The following is an 18,743-nucleotide window of genomic DNA, read 5'->3' on the forward strand; positions in this document are numbered from 1 at the left end:
GGGTTTGGACAGACGTGTAATGACGCGTCTCCACCATTACAGTGTCACACAGAGCAGCTTCACTGCTCTAAAACTCTTCTGTTCCCCACTCTTTCATGTCTGCCTACCATCCCAAACTGAAAACCCCTGACTGTTTTTCTGTCTGCATAGTTTGCCTTTTCCAGAATGTCCTATAGTTGGAATCACATAGCGTGTAGCCTTTTCAGATGGGCTTCTTTCACTGAATCATATAAATTTAAGGTTCTTCCATGTCTTTTCATGGCTCGATAGCTCATTTCTTTTTAGCCGAATAAAATACTCCACTATCTCCACGGACCAGTTTACTTATCCATTACCTGCTGAAGGACATCTTGGTTATTGCCAAGTTCTGGCAACTGTGGATAAAGCTGATGTAAACATCCACGTGCAGGTTTGTGTGGACAAGAATTGGGTCATTTTAATGCAGATCTGAGGGTGGAGCAGGGGTCAGATCATTTTCTGCACAAGCCTTCCCATTTTGGCACCCCTGGCCCCTCCTCCTGTTCCTCAGCTGTTTTGGCCCCTCGTGGAAGTTGTGGGGCCACCAATACCTGTGGCCTCAGCCAGTCAAACAGGCTCCCTCTGAAGAGGGAAGGAGAACGCACGTAAGGGATCTGAGAAGAGGCAGGTTCAAGAGGGGCCAATGGTGGTGCGTGGGCCTGGCAGGGAGAGCGGAGGTGCCATGCTGCGCCCTGTGTCACCGCTTACTGAGATGGGGAGGGCGGAGACTGAAGCTGAGGCGTTGAGCAGACGTCAGCAGAGGGAGCTGGTGGGCAGCGGTGTGCACAGCACTTCACGAGCCACAGCAGGTAACACTCCTTGAGTCTGGGGACCTGCCCAGGTGGGGAACTCAGTCAGGAAGCAGTACCCACCTGGCCACATGCACACAGAGGCCGGAGAGCAGGCAAAGTACTGGGGTCACAGGTGAGGATGAGAGGAGGCTCAGGAGTGAGTCTGGGGGCTTGGACACCCAGGAGCTACGGGTGGGAGGGGAGCGACTACCTCAAAGGATAATCCGCGCTATAAAAACACCTTCCAGAAAGCCTGTCCAAGTGACATTTCTACCAGCAATTTACGAGTGCTCATTCTCCTGGATTCTGATGACGAGGCAGCTTGGACTTTCAGAATGTCCTTTGCCAACTTGGCAGGTCACTGGAGTCACTGCAGGGGGCGGGGTCTCTCGGTGCATCTTGTGTGGGAACAACAGGCTCCCCGACTCGACGTAGCCCTGCACGTCAGCTGAAAACCCCCGACCTTCGATTCCAATCTACACTAACTGAACAGGAAATATTCTAGGTTATTCTTCCTACCTGCCTAGGGTAACCGGAGAAGTGCTGCGGAGAAAAAGGCTGGACGCTAGAGGAGACGCCGGGAGCCTGATCCCTGTCCCTGCAGCGGGTCTCCCTGCTGCTGCGATCCTTCAAGAGGAAGCATCTACATAACATTTGGCCTCAAGTCACACCACTTTCTTTTGCAGAATGAAAATCTGAGTAAATGCGGCAGCATCCCTGCGCCGCGGGGCACAGGGGTCCACAACCTCGCAGTGCGGTGCCGTCCCTCTGCTGGGCAGCCTCTGCCTCCTCCGTGGCTCCCACCCTCCTCTGGCCTCACCCGCAGCTGGCTCAGGGCACGCATCCCACACGCCCTACAGCCCCACAAGCATCTCTCTAACCAGCTTCCAAAGGACAACTTTGCTGCTGTTTTTGCACAAAGAGCGGTGTCACTCCCGTGCCTGCTAACTTCTGCACACAGGGGCTAGTGGCCCTGACACAAAATGGTGGCATTGGCCCACAGACACTGGCACACCTCTAGTTCCCACGGCCACCAGGTTTGCCGCGTCCTGTGGGCACGTCCATGCGCAGAGTTCCCTTTCAAGGGCACTTCCTCTGTCTTGACAACATTTCCTAAAAAGCACAAACATTCCAACACTGGACACACCCATTTTTAAAGACAAAATGCCCTGCGCAGATCATCGCTGTTCCACACTCCCTCCACTCGGGTACACACCTGGCCAGTCACGGTCTTGGTGACGTGTCCCCAGGTTAGCAGCCTCACTAGGACGTGGCAGGGGAGAGATGCAGGGAGCACACAGCAAACACTCTCCAGTGTGCAGTGGGCTCTGGCACCATGGGGCCACCCAGGGTCGCCAGTCAGGGAGGAGAGAGGATCCAAGAGCAACCCTGGGGCCAGCACTGGGCACACACCCCCAGGGGAGACGCCAGCTCTCCTCAAAGTAGGATGTGAGTGTGACAGAAAAGGGTCAGACAGGGTCACACATGGCCCTGCCTCCCAGGCGGCCCTGGATGGATTCAGGGAGAGGGCACACTCTTCCACAAACAGGGCTGAGAGAACCGGAAAAACGAAATGAAATCACTACCTCGAAACATAGACAATGCTCAGAAAGGGAAAAAAAAATACCTAACCAGCAAGACTAAATCTTTTAGAAGAAAATATAAAACATCATCACTACTGGGGTAGGAAGCTTTCCTAAACCAGACACAAACAGCACAAACTGTAAACTCAGAGTGAGAACTCATGTCATAGTCAGATCAACTTCTAAATGACAGAGACGTTGTTGTTTTAAAGATGAAAAGGCAATCCACAGAGAGAAGGTATCTGCAAGGACGGGCATCTGGCACATAGGAAGAGCTGAAACCTAGAAGACAAACAAGCCAAGAGAAAAGGGACAGAGGCAGACGTGGGCTGCTCAGCTCTGCTGATCACCTGTGATGAGTATTACGGTGAGATGCAGACACCTACCGTATGCGAGTGGGGTTTTAAGACCATCCCGTCGGGAGGATCTGGACAAAGAACTCGTTGGTTTAGGAGAGAGGAGGGAGCGGGCAGCAACCCTCCAGACAGGCTGGTGGCGGGTGAGGGGAATGACCGAGCACCCTCCAGAGGAGGACGCCCCGGGCACACCCAGGAGATCCCAGCATCCTGTCTACGGAGGAGGCTGTGACTCAAAGCCAGAGGGACAGATAGTCTGTGCTTCCCGGCACGATGTTGTAACAGGAAGCACACACCACCCTGGACCCACCAGACGGGTGGACACGGAACCAGTTTCAGATGCGGGTCCCAGACACAAAGAGCCCAGGGTGGGTGAGCTGGGACCTGGGTTGGGAGGGTCTTCCTGAGGTGGAGACAGGGGTTGAGGGAGGCCCAGGTGCCTCCTGGCCACAGGCAGCATTCCAGGGAGAAGTGAGGGGCACGGAAGGACCAGCATGGCTGAAGACTGGCCGCCAGGCGGAGGGTTCACCTCTCAGTGTGGTCACAGTGCTGGCAGGAATGTTGGGGAGGGGTCCTGGCAAGCAGTGACCAGGCCGGAAGGGCCAGGCCACTCCCAAGCCACTTCCCTGGGTCCAGACAGCCCAGAGCATCTCAGGAGCACAGGAGATGCAGCCCGGCTGTTGCTGAGCTGCCCTGAAGGCTCCCCTGACCCCCTGGAGCACACCCCCCCCACCTCCCTGGGGGACACCACGTGGCATGCAGGTCCAGGTGCCTCCCTAGCCTGGTTGCTTGTGTCTAGGCCACCACATTGTAAGAACATGAAAGCAGCCCAACGGTGGCAAATAAAAACCCAGAGGAAGGGAAAGGCCTCATGGTCAGAGGACTGTGAGCCGGGGACCACTCAGAGGGGCCTGGTGTGTGGGCCTGTGGCCCCAAGAGAGGTAACAGCAAGGGGACAGAGAAAACATCTGAAGCATGAGTTCCTGAATATTTCCCACACGGGATGAGAATCAAAAACGCAGAGCCTCAAGCACCAGAAATGGGAGGGACAGCACTGACGCATAGTCAGGCGGGCTGCTGAGAACCAGCCGGGCAGACGGCAACTTCCGAAATTAACACAAAGCTTTCTACACCCTCCAATACTGTGCATCTAAAATCAAGTGGACATGTAACAACGTATAAAATGCAGGAGAATGGTGACCACCGAATTATAGGTAGACAGAGGAACTGGGGCTAGAGATGGCATTCAAAGGCTCCACTTACACGGGGGTCATTCTGTGGTTCTCCAGCTTTATTGAGACACAACGGACGTATAACGCCGTGTACTTTAAGGTGCACGGTGTGAGGACAAGCTTATTGCTAAATGACGACCACCACAGCGATCACGCCACAGTCACCATGTCTCTTCTGCTTGCTTAGCAGCTTCCAAGTGTTATCTTGGTGCCAGTAAGTGTCGCCCCTACTTATCTTACAGCTGGAAGACACCTGTTGTATTTTCAAGGTTTTATAAGAAAATACTCACATTTTAATGGAAAACTGACTGCAGTTTGTACCAAAATGAGCTCTGCGACACTTCCACAGACAACTCCAGACACTCACAGACGTCCCGTGAAAGCAAGGTGCAGCAGCACACACTGTGGCCACACGGCCCTGACAGACAGCCACCTCCCCCCACCTCTGCCTGTTACTTCTGCATGTTGTAAACCTCGCACCCATGCACGTTTTGCAGCCGCCACAGAAAGACCCAGTTGTGCTCTATTGTAAACAGATATTTAAAATGAATTTGCAACATTCCTCCTTAATGTGTATGTGAGGGAATCTAAGCACCACGGCAAACTGACAGGCACCTTCATCTGCTGAAAACAGGTGGACAAGCTCCAGCGCAGTCAGACACCTGACATCATCCTTTTCCTTCCGGAACCCTACCCCTCGCCCAGCTCTGCCCTGCTATGAGGACTGTATCACTCCATACTTCTCAAACAAATTCTATTCTTCTAAAAATTTCCATGATGCTAAACATGTATTCTTTTTCTAAATTATTACAATTAGTAGAATGCAACTGACCAAAATAATAATTATTACTTCTGATAATTATTCAAGACAGACTGAAATCCTTTTGGAAACGATTCTCTTCCTAAGAGGAGAGAAAGTGGAAGAATATTTATTGTTGGTGTAATAAGGCAGAGTTCTTCATGAATTGTATTCCTAGTTTTAATTTTTACAGAGGTAACCGCTGAGAAACTTTGAACACATAAATAAGTAGATGACAGTGTACGGAGCTTTTAAAATAGCAATGTCACTTGATTCATTTCATCCTTTCTGAGCTACATGCCAAAAATCACAGAGAGACCCATCATCAAAAAATGATTTTTGGTGATCTATCAGCTGATAACGGAATTATTTCCTTCAATTTTGCTGAAAGTAAAGAAATGTGAAACATCTGACTTGCAAAGAGATTTGTTACCTGTCATTAGAATAATTCACTTATCTCCAGGAGGCCAGTGTTCCCAGTGGCTCCTCTCACCGGAGTCCCTCCTTTTGTCAGAGGGAGACCAGCAGGTGCGAAGGGATTAAGAAGAGCACTGAAACCTGGACTGGCTGTGCAGACGGCACCCGGGGCTCTGGGCCTCGAGTGCGGGGCCAATACCAGCACGGCCACGGGGACACACACCTACCACCGTGACACAAATCAGGAACCCAGTGACAGGGGCAGGGCCAGTCACATGCCTGTATCACTGCTCCCTCCACAAACCCAGGAAATGAGAGCAAGGGGGTGAGAAGGCACAAGGGACAGATGGAAGCAGCCTAACTTGGGGAGTGGTGACACTGGACCCCAAAGCGGCAGCAGGGATCCAGCAGACAGCGCTGCCCTGGGGTGTCCGAAAGCCCCCAGGGACCCTGGGAGGGGAGGTGGGGTGCAGACAGGGCGCTGCCCGGGAGCCCAGGCAGGCCTGTGCCACATGCCAGCATACAGCAGACCCTGGGTCTCTGGGTGGGCGCCCAGGCACAGGGGAGCATCTGTACGTGAATGTGGGGACCCCACCGTCTCCTCCAACTCTGCAAAAGCTGGGATGGGATCATAGCAACAAGAAACACGGCAGAAAGTGGGGGAAACAGAGCTGAGAAAATCACCCAGAAAGCAGCTAAGACACAGAAAAGGAAATAGGAAAGAAAATGTGGCGATCTCCTGGGAGCGCCAAAGCCCGGTAACAGGAGTCCCGAGAGAAGATGAGGGTGCGGGAATCACCCATGACACAATTCGCACTGAGAGGGCCCGTGGACACTTGGCTCGGTGATAAAAACAAACCCTCACTGAAAACTAGTGTCAGATTCCAGATTCTGGGTCCGAAAGGGAAACTTCAAACAGTCCTCGGGGGTGAAACACCGCCCCTGCTCATGGTGCCGAGAGTCCGCACGACACCTGACGCCTCCACAGGTCTTCAGAACTGTGAGAGGAAACGATCTCTGACTCAGAATTCTACACCCTGTGAAACTTCCAAGTGTAAGAATAAAGTACTTTTAAATTCAAAGTCCCCCAATATTTCTCTCCCAAAAATCATCTTTCAGGAAGCTACTAGGGAATGTGTCTCAGCAAAATGAGGGGAACCCCAGAAGGGACAGACAACAGGGTCCAGGGGCAGGAGGGGCCTCCCCAGGGCGGAGGCGGGGTCAGGACAGGGCAGGAGGCTGGGGAGGAGGCCACGCTGCAGCAGGGCAGCCAGAGGGACGGGGTCCAGAAAGACAGAGCCGACCGAGGTCCTCATGCGTCTGAGCTTATCAAAGGCAGCTGAGACAGTGGTGGTGGGAGGCTTCGGGGAAAACTGGATATAGAAAATTGAGCATACAAATAAAGAACCCAGGACAGTTACTAACTCCACCAAGCTGCACTAACTCCACTAGAGCAGGAAACAGAATAATCCTATGTATGTGACTCAGCTGGAAACCGTGTCTACACACTCATAAGAATGTGAACTCTGAAGACCAATCCAACGGGACCAGGGCCCTGGGAGGACGGGGGTGAGGAACACATGAGTCTCTGAGGGGATGGAGTGACAGCAAACTAAACCTTCAGTTCCCCCCATGAGAGGGAACAGATAAGGCCTAAAACCCGAGAAGAGAACAAATAGGAAGCGTGGCCTGCATTCGGAGGTGGGGCTATGATTCCCCAAAGAAGTGGCCACAGACTTCGGAATGGGTGTGACTGTGCTCAGTGCAGGATGCTGCTGTTTTCGTAATTCTTTGTGGATTATCTGGCTCTTTAAAACAGATATAATGTAAAGCAGATAGAATTGATAAATTAAAAAAAATAAAAGCAATAACAAAAAATAATGGTCTAATACAGGCTCTTGTGTGTGTGTGTGTGTGTGTGTGTGTGTGTGTGTGTGTGTGTGTGTTGTTTTTTGTTTTTTCTGAGGGGGAGATTAAGTTTATCTATTTAATGGAGGTGTTGGGGATTGAACCCAGGACCTCAGGCATGCTAGGCACATGCTCTACCACTGAGCTATACCCTCCCCCCAATACGGGCTCTTGAGTATAACCAAAATGCACACACACAGGCTGTTGAGGCTGTTTACAGATTGTATCCTTGTCTTTAAGAACAAATGGAACTGCCAACACTCTTTTAAAATCAAAAAAAGTAGAAGTGCTTCTGTAAAATGAACAGATAATGATCACAATCACTATCTCGTCCTAATTGAACAAAGAGCATTCTCCCAGCGTCGGCTAAGGACTGACTGACGCGGGCCCCTTCCCTCGCTTGGCTGCTTCTCCCAACACTGCATAGACACGGGCACAGTGCACGGCTCTGATTATCGCCGAGCTGTCTCCTTCATGAGCACCAGGGCTTCAGGGAATTTTCAAACCTTTACAGAATTTTTCATACGACCTGCACACAATTTTTGTCTATTTGACTGTGATTTCATTGTTTTGCTTTTAGCCAAGATTTCTCTTTTTCTAACTGCAAATAAATTATAATACTTTTCCTTCAAAATTTCCATGACATACTGCTTCAAAAAAATGTTGCTCTTTCACGATTAAAAAAATACTCAACAAACTAGGAACAGAGAGAACTTCAGCATGACAAAGGACAAGCATGGAAACCCCACAGCTGACACCACGCCTCACTGAGAAACTTGGGGTGCTTCCACAGCGGCCCGAGGTCAGGAACGAGCTCCCAGGGGCCGGCCTGTCCCGTCCGTCCTGCTCACCTGTCCTGGGGGGGGCGCCCCCGCCCTTCACCTTCGCAGGAGCCGCTTTCTCAGGTGGGTTTTTGGAGGCCGGACTCCCCAGGGCCCTCTTTTCTTGGCCTCCTGGAGCATTAGGATAAAGTCTCTTTAGCACTTTTCCAACAAACACTAGAAAGGGAACCAATTAAAAGAAGAAAAGAATTACTGACAGCAGCTGACAGCAAACGGATTCATATAAAATAAAGACATAAATGATGTCACCATCTGAAGGCAAAGCCACTGCCCCACCACAGGACACCACTGTGGTTGTCCCCCACCTGTATTCCCCAGAAGACCCCAAGCACTGTCCCCCAGAGAAACCCTGGCCCTAGGTGCCCACAGGTGTGAACACAGGGTCAGAGCCATGGGGGAAGGCATGGGGACTGGGAACCAGGGGGTCTGTACTTGGCCTCACAGTTCCAGTCATCCCTCTGACGACCTTACCTCTGGTTGAATTTACATGTAAAGCATAGACTGAATTGTTTTCAGAATTGGGGTTTAAGGTCCTGGATACCAGAGTGCCCCCGGACAGGACGAGTCCAGGTCAGTTCGTGCTGGACCTTAGGCGGGTGTGTGGCTGGGCAGACACCTGCCTGGGGAACAGCCGTGGTCAGGGAAGCCTGCACAGCCGACAAGGCCCTCGCAAGGGTGTGAGGGCCTCCACTTGGTTATTTTAGTTTACGTTCTGCTCTAATTGGAGGGGAAAAGTTGCCACAACGAGTAAGTACTTCTGCCCTGATTTAAGTGTGAACAACACAGGTACGAATCTCAAAGCAGCACCCTAGAAAAGGTGAGGGAAGAAGTTAATCAAATGAACATGTCAACCTCATTACATTCAGAAACAAGTCAGCAAGGAGAGCGCGAGCTGCTCTGGCGATGGAAAGCGGGACCCTGAGAAAAGAAAAGCCCTGGTTCTTCAGATGACGAGGGGGAGGCCATACATTCGAGCACAATGAGGACGCAGTGAATTGTGTGGCGGAGCCTGCGGGACTCTGAGTGGCTAGGGGTCACAGGGGTGGGCTCCTTGGCCCTACTCGAGAGCACAACCCTAAAAACAGACCCCCGCAATTGTACCACGTTCTTAGATGGTACGCATTAGAAATAACCCCCTCCAATTGGTTCAGGTTGTCAAAAACACAAAAGGCCTCCTCCGAAACCTATTAAAACCCAGCTGGTGTTTGGTGGTGGTGGGGTCGGGGCGTGGGTGTAGACACACAGACCACAGGTTCCTGATGCCACCCTGACTGACCACAGATCCCATGGCCCAGGAGCCCCTGGCTGGAGGGGCCGATGCCATCATTTAAGGCCAAAGGTCCTGGCAACACCAGGTCCCTGCACACCTCCATCTGGCTGAATATTCTGTGAGATCTTTGCTAGCATAGGACCCAGTACAGAGTGTTCCCAACACCCCTGTGGAACGACACGGGCCTGGGCAGCCAGGGGCACAGGAGAGACGGGCTGTTTGTTGGGACGCGTGCTCAGAGAAATGTTCAAAGGAAAGGTTTCAAAGTTCCTGTTAGAAATTAAACTGTCATGTGCGTTTCCTTAAATGGCAGAGGGGAAAAGGTTCCATTCCAAAAGTGGCAACCTCTAGGGGAAAGCAAAGGCAGATAAAATAAACCTGATCTACAAATGGTTAACAAACCCAAATTTAATTTATGAACTAGAACAAACTTTAAGGTGAAATCCTAACCGGCCACAGACTCTGAAATGAACTCAGGGAAGCCTGGAGCCCAAGACTCACCAGGGCTTGCAGCGCTGACACTGGTGTGCCCTCACCTCCTCTCACCCAGCCCCTCTACCTTCCCATCTCCAAGCGCTGGGTTTGCTCCCACATCTCACTTCCGCCCAGCCGTCCTCTGAAAGGCTGAAATCTCCTCCAGTTTGAGTTCCAGACCCCATCTCCCACTGCAGGCACGCCCACCCGATGGCCCGCAGCACAACCCAAAACTGGACAACGTGTCCCAGCTCACACTGGTGCCGGTCACCTGGTCCGGGGCTGCCTGCTCCAGCACCTGTTCCCACACTGGGCCCGCACCCCTGACGCCCCCACCCTCCTGAGAGTGCCTGGTGGCACCGGGAGCTGCTCCAGGCTGAGCAGGAGCTGCTCCAGGCTGACCTGCTCCTCCTCCGCCCCAGACCTGGACTCCACACGTCTCCAAGGAGCCCGTGTTTAGAAGCAGGGTGCTTGCTCGTTCCGAACACAAACCAGCCACATTTGTCCTCGGCTCAACAAAATGACTACGGAGGGAGTGGGATCTCGGCCACTGAAGACACGAGGCATCCATGGCAGATGGAGGAGCCGGGAGGAAACCAAACCCCAGAGCCCTGGAAGTGCCCACGGGGAGAGAGGAGGCCCTACACGTCTATGTCCATACCAGGGCTGCACAACATAATGAAAGGTTATTTTTTTTTTCAGGATACCAGTACACAGTAAAGCATCATTTTTAAAAAGCATCTGTCATTTTTGGTTTGTTGAAATGCACTTTGTGACCATCCTGTGTGACTGTGTGTGTGCATTCTAGAGGTTAAAAGTCTCTTTACTGCTTGATTTCCACTGTGCTCAAAAACAAACAGAGCGGGGCACTCTGGTCCAGGAAGGCAGCTCCCTGTCACCAAGGGAACCAAGTGAACCCACGCTTTCTCCCCCTCCTCACACCTCGTGGATGGGCCCCTCTCTCCCGGCAGCAAGAGCAAGCTGTAACTTGAGACTCTGGCATCTGTCAAATAGCAATCAACAGAACATAAAAAAGCAGGGAATGGATGCTGAATGCCTGCAGGAGGCAAGTACAATCACCACGTGGACAGCAACTGGAACTGGGACACGAGAGACACAGCGAAAGGTCAGCGTGGAGAAAGACATCCGTCTGAAGTTAATACGATGAAGTACCAAACACAGAGATCAAGTCTCTGTGTCACGGGGGAATTAAGTCATTTGGGTATAATTTTCAGAGAGGACTGCTATCTAAACGGGCTATTCCAGGTTAAAGGCACAAGCCAAATAAAAATAAATTTTCAATGAAGTGTTCTTTAGAAACTAGACACCTAGAAAAACTGTAAATACATGCACCTCCAAAGGAAGTAGACAGTTTGATGCTGGTGGTAAACTACTCAATTCTGAACTCTTCTTCCATGCAGCTACGCTTTTTAAAATCTAACAGTTGGGTATATAAAGGAAGAGGTTTGTTCCATTTTTTAACAGAGGTGTTAATGGCAGCATTTCAAGGAATTAGGTTTCCTTGGCTGCGGTATTGGGGCGGGGTGTTTAACAGGCCCCGTGGAGTGAGACAGCACCCACCCCCCACACTGGTCCCAGCAGGGGAGCCTCCTGATCAGGGGAACCTGGGTGTGCTTCCTCTCCTGGAAAAAAGTGGAAATAGGAACTTCTTCTTCTGTAATATTCCATTCTGGAAAAAGCAAAGGGAAATGAAAAATATGTGGTAGAAGAAAAAGCATCCATGATCTTTGAGACCACTGACAAAGTCATCCCACCACCAACTTTCTTCTCCTTATAAAAGTTCCCTTTGATGGCAAAGTAACATGATCTCCCCTCAACCTCCATGCACACGATAAACTTCATTTAGCATTGGTGTAAAACTACACATTTCTTCTCGCTAAATACACACTGTGGCGCTTCCTGGGATGAGATTAGAAACGCAGTTGATTCATTTGTGATTCTCTATCAAATGAGTATTTCAAAACTTTTGTTATGGTCCCTACGAACCACTGTCTCTCAGAAAAGCATGACTCTCAGAGGACAAAAAACATGCGTAGAGCTAATCCGTGGGCATGAGGGGTAAAATTAGCTAAAAGACGGTATTTCAGAGGGTGGATATTAACGGGAAGCAGTGTAACTGATGGGGCCACATGCTCAAAGAACCACCGGAAAACAAAAGACCATAAACGTTAACAAATCAATTGCAAAATGTGACCTCTTGATATTTCATGATGAGAGAAAAACATTAGAACAAACAGGTTTATGACATACCTTTTTAGAGTGATTATCTAAATGGAAAAGTGACTTTCTAGAATTTGAAACAAGAGTTGTTGGCAGGCTTTTTGAAATCACATGTAGGTGAAAAACTGCTACTGGAAGTAAGACCAGAAGCAAACATTAATCAAAGCTTTCACCGGGGCCAATAAGATGACAGCCTCCTGACCCTGGCCTGAAAACAAAGACACACCCTACCTGCAGTAAATGCTGACCCAGCTGATTCCCTTTTCCATCCTGAAATCTGTATATCTTAAGAGCTACTTTAAATTTACATTTTCTTACGGTTATTATCTCTTGGAATCTGGTATTTTGAATTTTCTCTTTTCAGGAAAGGCTATGTTTATCGGCTAGCCTCTCCATAGCTTCCTCAGCAATACTCGATGTGGGCTTTTTCCCATTAGCCCTATAATAAGAGAAGGTATTTAACGGCTGCCTAGGAATAAAGGAATAAACTGGTAATAGCATGACATCAGTTCACAAGAAAGTTCAGTGTAGTATGCTAATTAACGAGTGATAGTTTCTTAATAAGTTTTATCACAGAATTATAAATGGAAAAATAATTAGCTAAGATTTAAGCAAGAGTTGGCAAGCTTTCTGAAATATTAATTAAAAGGAAAATAGTTCTCCAAATTAGACCAGAAATAGGACTCAAATGGGACATATAATTAGAATCTTACGCCACATCCAATCTGAGGTGGTCTCCCCATCTAAGCAGTGGACATACATTAATATTCATTTTCTCCCAAAACTTTAACACTCAAAAAAAATTCTAAACTTTGTCCAAAATTATTCCTCATGGGTTTCTTTTAAGCAGCGCTAACTATGTCGTCAGCCATTCAGAAACATTTTAAGTGCACATAAGGCTGTGACTGTTTTTATCAGGATTGGTGGACGAGTCCCAACCCTGGAAAAGGCATGGGGGGCAGAACACGGCCCTGCAGGACGGCCTTGTTTTCTCACCAAACTCGCTGCCACGGACCCAGGCGGGGCTGGACAGGCAGAGAGCACATTCAAAGGCAAACTGCCTCAGCACAACTGGAAGATACAAGATAACCGATTACCTTCACTCTAATACTTTAGTTTTTTCCAGTGTAATCGACACTGGCTTTTTCCACAGACGAATCCTGAATTCAGCCCAAAGAGCCCTGCCTGACCAGAGCCTGGCTCTCTGTTCACTCACTGGGGATGTCAGGGAGGAAGTGCTGCTCCCTCTGCTGGACCTGCCACCCCGACCCCAGCAGGGAGGCTCCCAAGTCACCTGCAGTGCCCCCCACCCCCCTGGCTTGAGGACTCTTCCTCGTCCTACAGTCTTGAAAGCCTGTTTCTCTAGCCACTGGGCCATGCAGGTGCCCTCCCCCGACAGGGTTCCCCCTCAGCTCAGCGGGCCCCTCCACATTCCACACCCACCGCCTCCTTTGCACCTGGGGGGACGGAAGGCTATTACATGGACTTCACGCTTCATACATGTTACGCAAGTTAGCCCTCACGACTCTGCTGTCACCGTGTATTGCGTGTATCATAAATTCTCTGTCTATTGTGATGGCCTGACATCTCAAAACCCTCCTGGCTGGGGTGAGCTGGCCCCTCCTGTCAGCAGATAGCCCAGGGGACACCTGTGACAGATGCCAACAACCCAGCCAGGCCAGGCCTTCTCCGTCTGCGCTGCACGCAGGAGGTGACACTCCTTTGCCGGAATCACCCATACCAGGAGCCAGGAACACCCCTGGAGCCCAAAGCCCAACAAAATCATTAAAACCAGCCAGCCTTTTGTGTTCCCGCGCATTCTGCATCTTCCACCCGCTCTTTTGGCTGCCACCTGACCCCATCTCTGAATTTACCTCTCTAGGCCGCGGAAACTCAGTCCTAGAAGATCTCTGCAAGGGAAAAGAGCTCTTGATCCAGAAGAGCAGGAATCCACCATATGGCACTGAACACAGACTAAAACACCAAAGTGATACTTAGGTGGATCAACAGGCCCCGCTGCTCCTGCAGGTCGCTGAGCGTGGCTGGTCCACCTGCTGGGGCGCCTCAGGCATGCAGCTCAACGCAAAGGAGGGTCTTTCCAACAGAGACGGAGCCCGGAGTCCATCTAGTGCCTGTGGGCCTGAGGAGCTAGAGGGAACTGTGGGCAGTGTCAAGTCTGAGGGTGAGGGTGCAACGGGACACACACATACACACACACAGACATACACATAGATGCACACGAGTGGCAGGGAGGGTGACAGTCGTGTCCTCCTCCTAGTCCAGATCCCAGGCCTGGGTGGCCCTCTCGCTTGCCTGTCCCACGAGCCCACGTCTGTGTGGAGCAGAGAGGCTGGAGGACTGACTGTCCAAGGCTCTGACAAGGTCTGTGCGTCACGTGAAGAGGTGCCACACTCGCTCCACGTGCCCCGAGCCGAGAGGCTATCACCAGACAGGAGGAGAGCAGGCAGACTTTCTGAAAAGGACCGAGCTGCCTCCTGAGACGCTACCATGGGGTGCCTGTTGGAGGCAGGGGAGGCTAAACGAGCTGCCAGATGGGCCAGACAGAACCTCGGCAGCACCAACCGGCCCACAGGGGCCCGCGGTCCCTCCTGACCCCCAGTGCTGTCGCTGCCCTGTCACCAGCTGCCAGCCTCCTTCACCATGGGCTCCCTGGGGCGCCAGCCACAGTCCCCGCCTGGCTCAGTCCTTCACTCTATGCTGACGCCCCCCGACCTCCCCGAGTAGAAGGCCAGCACTTTCTGCAGGGAGCCTACCGTGCGACTCTCTTCAGAGCTGCCTGTTCACTCACAGAGGCTCCCAAAGGAGGCCCAAGGGACAGCCTGTAGCATGGTCCCCACAGCTTTCCAGCATAAAATAGAGCACGTTACAAGTTTACTTCCTACCCCAGCAGTGTTGCTGCCAAGGTGGACATCCTCCCTCTCACTCCAAAGAACTCTGCTGCCAACGGCACATGCCATCGGGGAAGCTGCGGGACCCCGCTCCAGCCCACCCACTTTGTGCTTTCTGGGTCTGGGCTGGAGCAGAGTGTCTTTGTTCCAGGGCAGACAGCATGGCTCCCAAGAAGCACCTGCCAGCAGCCACCAGCCTGGCCCAGGGACAGCACTGTTCCCAGCTATACCCAGCGCTGGAGAGACGCTCAGTAAGCAAGAGCTGTGCACACAGTGCCTCCTGTGTGCCAGGCCCCCTCCCTCGAGGCACAGATGGCCCCACAGCCACCTCCGCCATTCTGGACCCCATGTTCCCCAAGAGCAGCCAGACTGGGGGCGTCTTCCCCACCGACAAGCGTCCCCAACTGAAACGTCACCACAAGCCCCACAGAGACACGGAAGATGGAACATGGCTCAGGGATCACACTTCCACACGTTACAAGTGCTCGAATCTTCTCCAGCTAAATCCCCCCACCAAGTGTTCTCAGCGCTGAAGTGTTTTCCCAGCACAAGCGCTATCCGGATCCAGTGAAGAGGATGCATAAAACTCACAGTGTTTCCCACTTACAACGTACACTGCCAAGAATTATTAACCTATCCTTTCACCACAAAGTTCTGAAACAGCCCAACCCTGACTTGACGGTTCTGTCACGTGGCTTCAGGATGGAACAGTGAGGAGCTGAATAAGGAGCCCAGTGAGCTCAGGTGAGCTGTGATCAGAGCCGGTCACCAACAACCAAAGAAAGGAGAGACGGGCACGGAGAGGAGCACCGCCAACAGGGACGGCGCCCAGGCAGGCGGAGCAGAGCCCCAGCCAAGCGCAGGGAGGAGTCATCAGGAGGCCACGCTGTGACAGCCATGAGCAGGCCTGGTCCCAGGACCCGCACAGTCGTCTGCAGAGCTGGTCAACCTTGCTGCCAGTGGGGGTATACAAGAGAGGGCTGGGAACTCATGACAATATTGCAATGCTCATCTTGGGAGTCTAACATTGGACTGTTTGGGAATTTCATCATTTTAATCTATGAGATGATCTGTTCTTTAAAGCTGACCATGTAGTCCGAACTCCTGGGACTCGGAGCAGTAGGGGAAGCCTGGCGCGTTTTTCCACAGAGGAAGACACAGAGTGGGAACCATACTTCCTTTTCTCCGTATTCTGCCTTACTGAGAAATCAGTTTCTATTCTTACTTTAAGCAAAAGCTTATTAATTATAGCTGCCATTGCGCTTTTCCTTTAAAGGGGCAAACACGCAATCATCTGTTTTAAATGTAGAGAGGGAAAAAAATAATCACTGCCCGAACTAATTCAAGTACCATGAGAAACAAACCTAAAACCTCCACCTTTACCTGTAACCGTAAAACTCCTAGGAAAAAACACAGGGGAAAAGCTCCTTGACATGGGTCCTAGTGATGATTTTTTGGATTTGACACCAAAAGCAAAGACAACAACAGCAAAAATAAACAAGAGGGAACACATCAAACTAAAAAGCTTCTGTACAGCCAAGGAAACCATCAACAAAATGAAAAGGTAACCTACTGAAGGGGAGAAAATATTTGCACATGTTATATCTGGTAAGGGGCTAATATCCAAAATGTATAAAGAACCTATACAATTCAATAGCAAAAAAACCAATCTGAATAAAAAATGGGCAGAAGAACTGACAGATATTCCCCCCAAAGACTTACAGGCAGCCAAGAGATACACAAAAAGATGCTCAAATCACTAATCATCAGGGAAATGCATATCAAACCACAATGAGATGTCACCTCCCACCTGTCAGAACGGCCATTATCAAAAAGACAAGAAATAACCAGTGCTGGAGAGGATGTGGAGAAAAGGGAACCCTTGTGCCCTGTTGGCCTTGTGGCCCCTGGACACCCGGAGACTCCTGGACACCCGGGGCTGGGCCTGCAGGTCCCAGAGATACTGGGAGCCACCTTCCCATCCAGGTCTGGGGTCCCTGCGGCAGCTGGGCTGGAATCTTGGTCCCAAGCCAGAACCTGGGGCCTGGGCAGGCAGTGTCCACCCACCACAGCCCCTGACCCTCACAGCCCCGGGTCCCTCACAGCCCCCGTCCCCCCACAGCCCCGGGTCCCCCACAACCCCCCGTCTCCCACAGCCCCGGGTCCCTCACAGCTCCCGTCCCCCCACAGCCCCGGGTCCCCAACAGCCCCCGTCCCCCACAGCCCCCATCCCCCACAGCCCCCATCCCCCACAGCCCCCGTCATCCACAGCCCACCGTCCCCTACAGCCCCGGGTCCCCCACAGCCCCCATCCCCCACAGCCCCCGTCATCCAAAGCCCTGGGTCTCCCCACAACCCCTGTCCCCCACAGCCCAGGGTTCCCCACAGCCCCTGTCCCCCGACAGCCCCGAGTCCCCAACAGCCCCGGGTCCCCAACAGCTCCCGTCGCCCACAGCCCCGAGTCCCCCACAGCCCCCCGTCCCCCACAGCCCCGGGTCCCCCACAGCCCCCCGTCCCCCACAGCCCCCGTCATCCAAAGCCCTGGGTCTCCCCACAACCCCTGTCCCCCACAGCCCAGGGTTCCCCACAGCTCCCGTCCCCCACAGCCCCCATCCCCCACAGCCCCCGTCATCCACAGCCCCGTCATTCACAGCCCCGTCCCCCTCAGTCCTGGGGCCCCACCCCCCACCACCTCCAGTCCCCCGCCTACCCTGCCTCCGCATCGACGCCATGCCGGCCTCAGGACCCCGGCGACCCCGACGAACCCAGCGACCCCAGCCTCGGCCAGAGCGGCACTTCGGAACTTCCGGGTTCCGCCCCTGTAGGCCTGCCCACAACAGCAAGCCGACCCAATCCGGATCCAGGGCCTCTACCACTGGCTGCCAATCAGCCGTGCATAGTCTGAGGATTGGCTGTTATTGTGTGGGCGTGGCCCGCGGGCCTGTGTGCTCCGAGCATGCTCAGAGAGAAGAGAGTAAACCCTGGTAAGCTGACCCCGGCTGCGGAGGGGTCAAGGGGCGGGGTCAACGAGAGGGAGCGGGAGGAGGGTCAGAGGTTAGGGGGTCATTGCAAGGGGGTCAGCCGGGGGCGGAGTTGTGTCCCTGGGTGACGCCCACAGTGTCACCCTGGGTCCCAGCGGTAAGCTGGGGTGGGAGCAGTGGGAGGGTCCGCTGATTGCCCACCCGGCCAGCACCACAGAACCTGGGACTCCAAGCAGAGAGGAAGCTTGGAAGAAGCGAGCCCGAGACTGCCACCAGGAAGACCGCCGCCCCCTGACCGCGGACCGGCGTAGCACTGACTCCTTCCACCCGCAGGTGGATTTCTTCCCCGTGCTCCCCTCCTCTGGGACCTTGGTTTACTGCTCAACCCTCTTCTTTGATTCATCTCTTGGAGAACACGTTTCCTGAGAGTCTGTCTATCAGACACTGCCGTGGAAGCTGGGGCACCTCCGCGAAGGGCTGGTGAGCGGAGACTGAAGTCTTAGGTCAGGTAGAAAGCATGTCACATGGAGAAGAGAGCAGGGAAGAGGTTTCAGAGTGGGGAGACGGGGTCAGGAAGGCTTCCAGGAAGGTTGTCTGCACAAGGCTTGGTGATGTCCAGGCAAACAGCTCTCAAAGCAGAGGGACCGCGAAGGCCTGAAGCAGCACAGGGAGTGGGGACAGTGACAGAGGTCATCAGACAGGAAAGCGGCTTCAGAGCTGGGCAAGGTCGCATAGTGGAGATGGTACCAGCCTCCCATTTTCCAGAGAGCCAGGTGGAGAATTACAGCTCACTTCTAGCAGAGGAGTGAAATTATCTAACATCTTGAAGAAGTTGCCTGAGGCGCTGAGCTGAGAGCAGGTTTGGTGGAGGAAGCAGGGGGCCAGCTGGGGTCCCTCGCAGTGAGAAGGACGTCGGTGGCCC

The 18,743-nt window shown here is 52.5% G+C and overlaps 1 protein-coding gene across 1 annotated transcript in view; it reads right to left on the reverse strand.

Moving 5' to 3' along the window:
• Window positions 1–17,690, reverse strand: part of ERICH1 (glutamate rich 1) — a 40,816-nt gene extending 23,126 nt beyond the window's left edge. Inside the window, exons 1-2 of the mRNA XM_010963958.3 lie at window positions 17,551–17,690; window positions 7,956–8,102 (exon numbers count right to left, since the gene is read on the reverse strand). Of these exons, the coding sequence (XP_010962260.1) occupies window positions 7,956–8,102; window positions 17,551–17,572 (169 nt within the window). The 5' untranslated portion in view covers window positions 17,573–17,690. The remainder of the gene's footprint in view (window positions 1–7,955; window positions 8,103–17,550) is intronic.
• Window positions 17,691–18,743: the final 1,053 nt, after the last annotated feature.

This window comes from Camelus bactrianus, chromosome 26, assembly GCF_048773025.1.
Source record: "Camelus bactrianus isolate YW-2024 breed Bactrian camel chromosome 26, ASM4877302v1, whole genome shotgun sequence".
Classification (NCBI taxonomy): Eukaryota; Metazoa; Chordata; class Mammalia; order Artiodactyla; family Camelidae; genus Camelus; species Camelus bactrianus.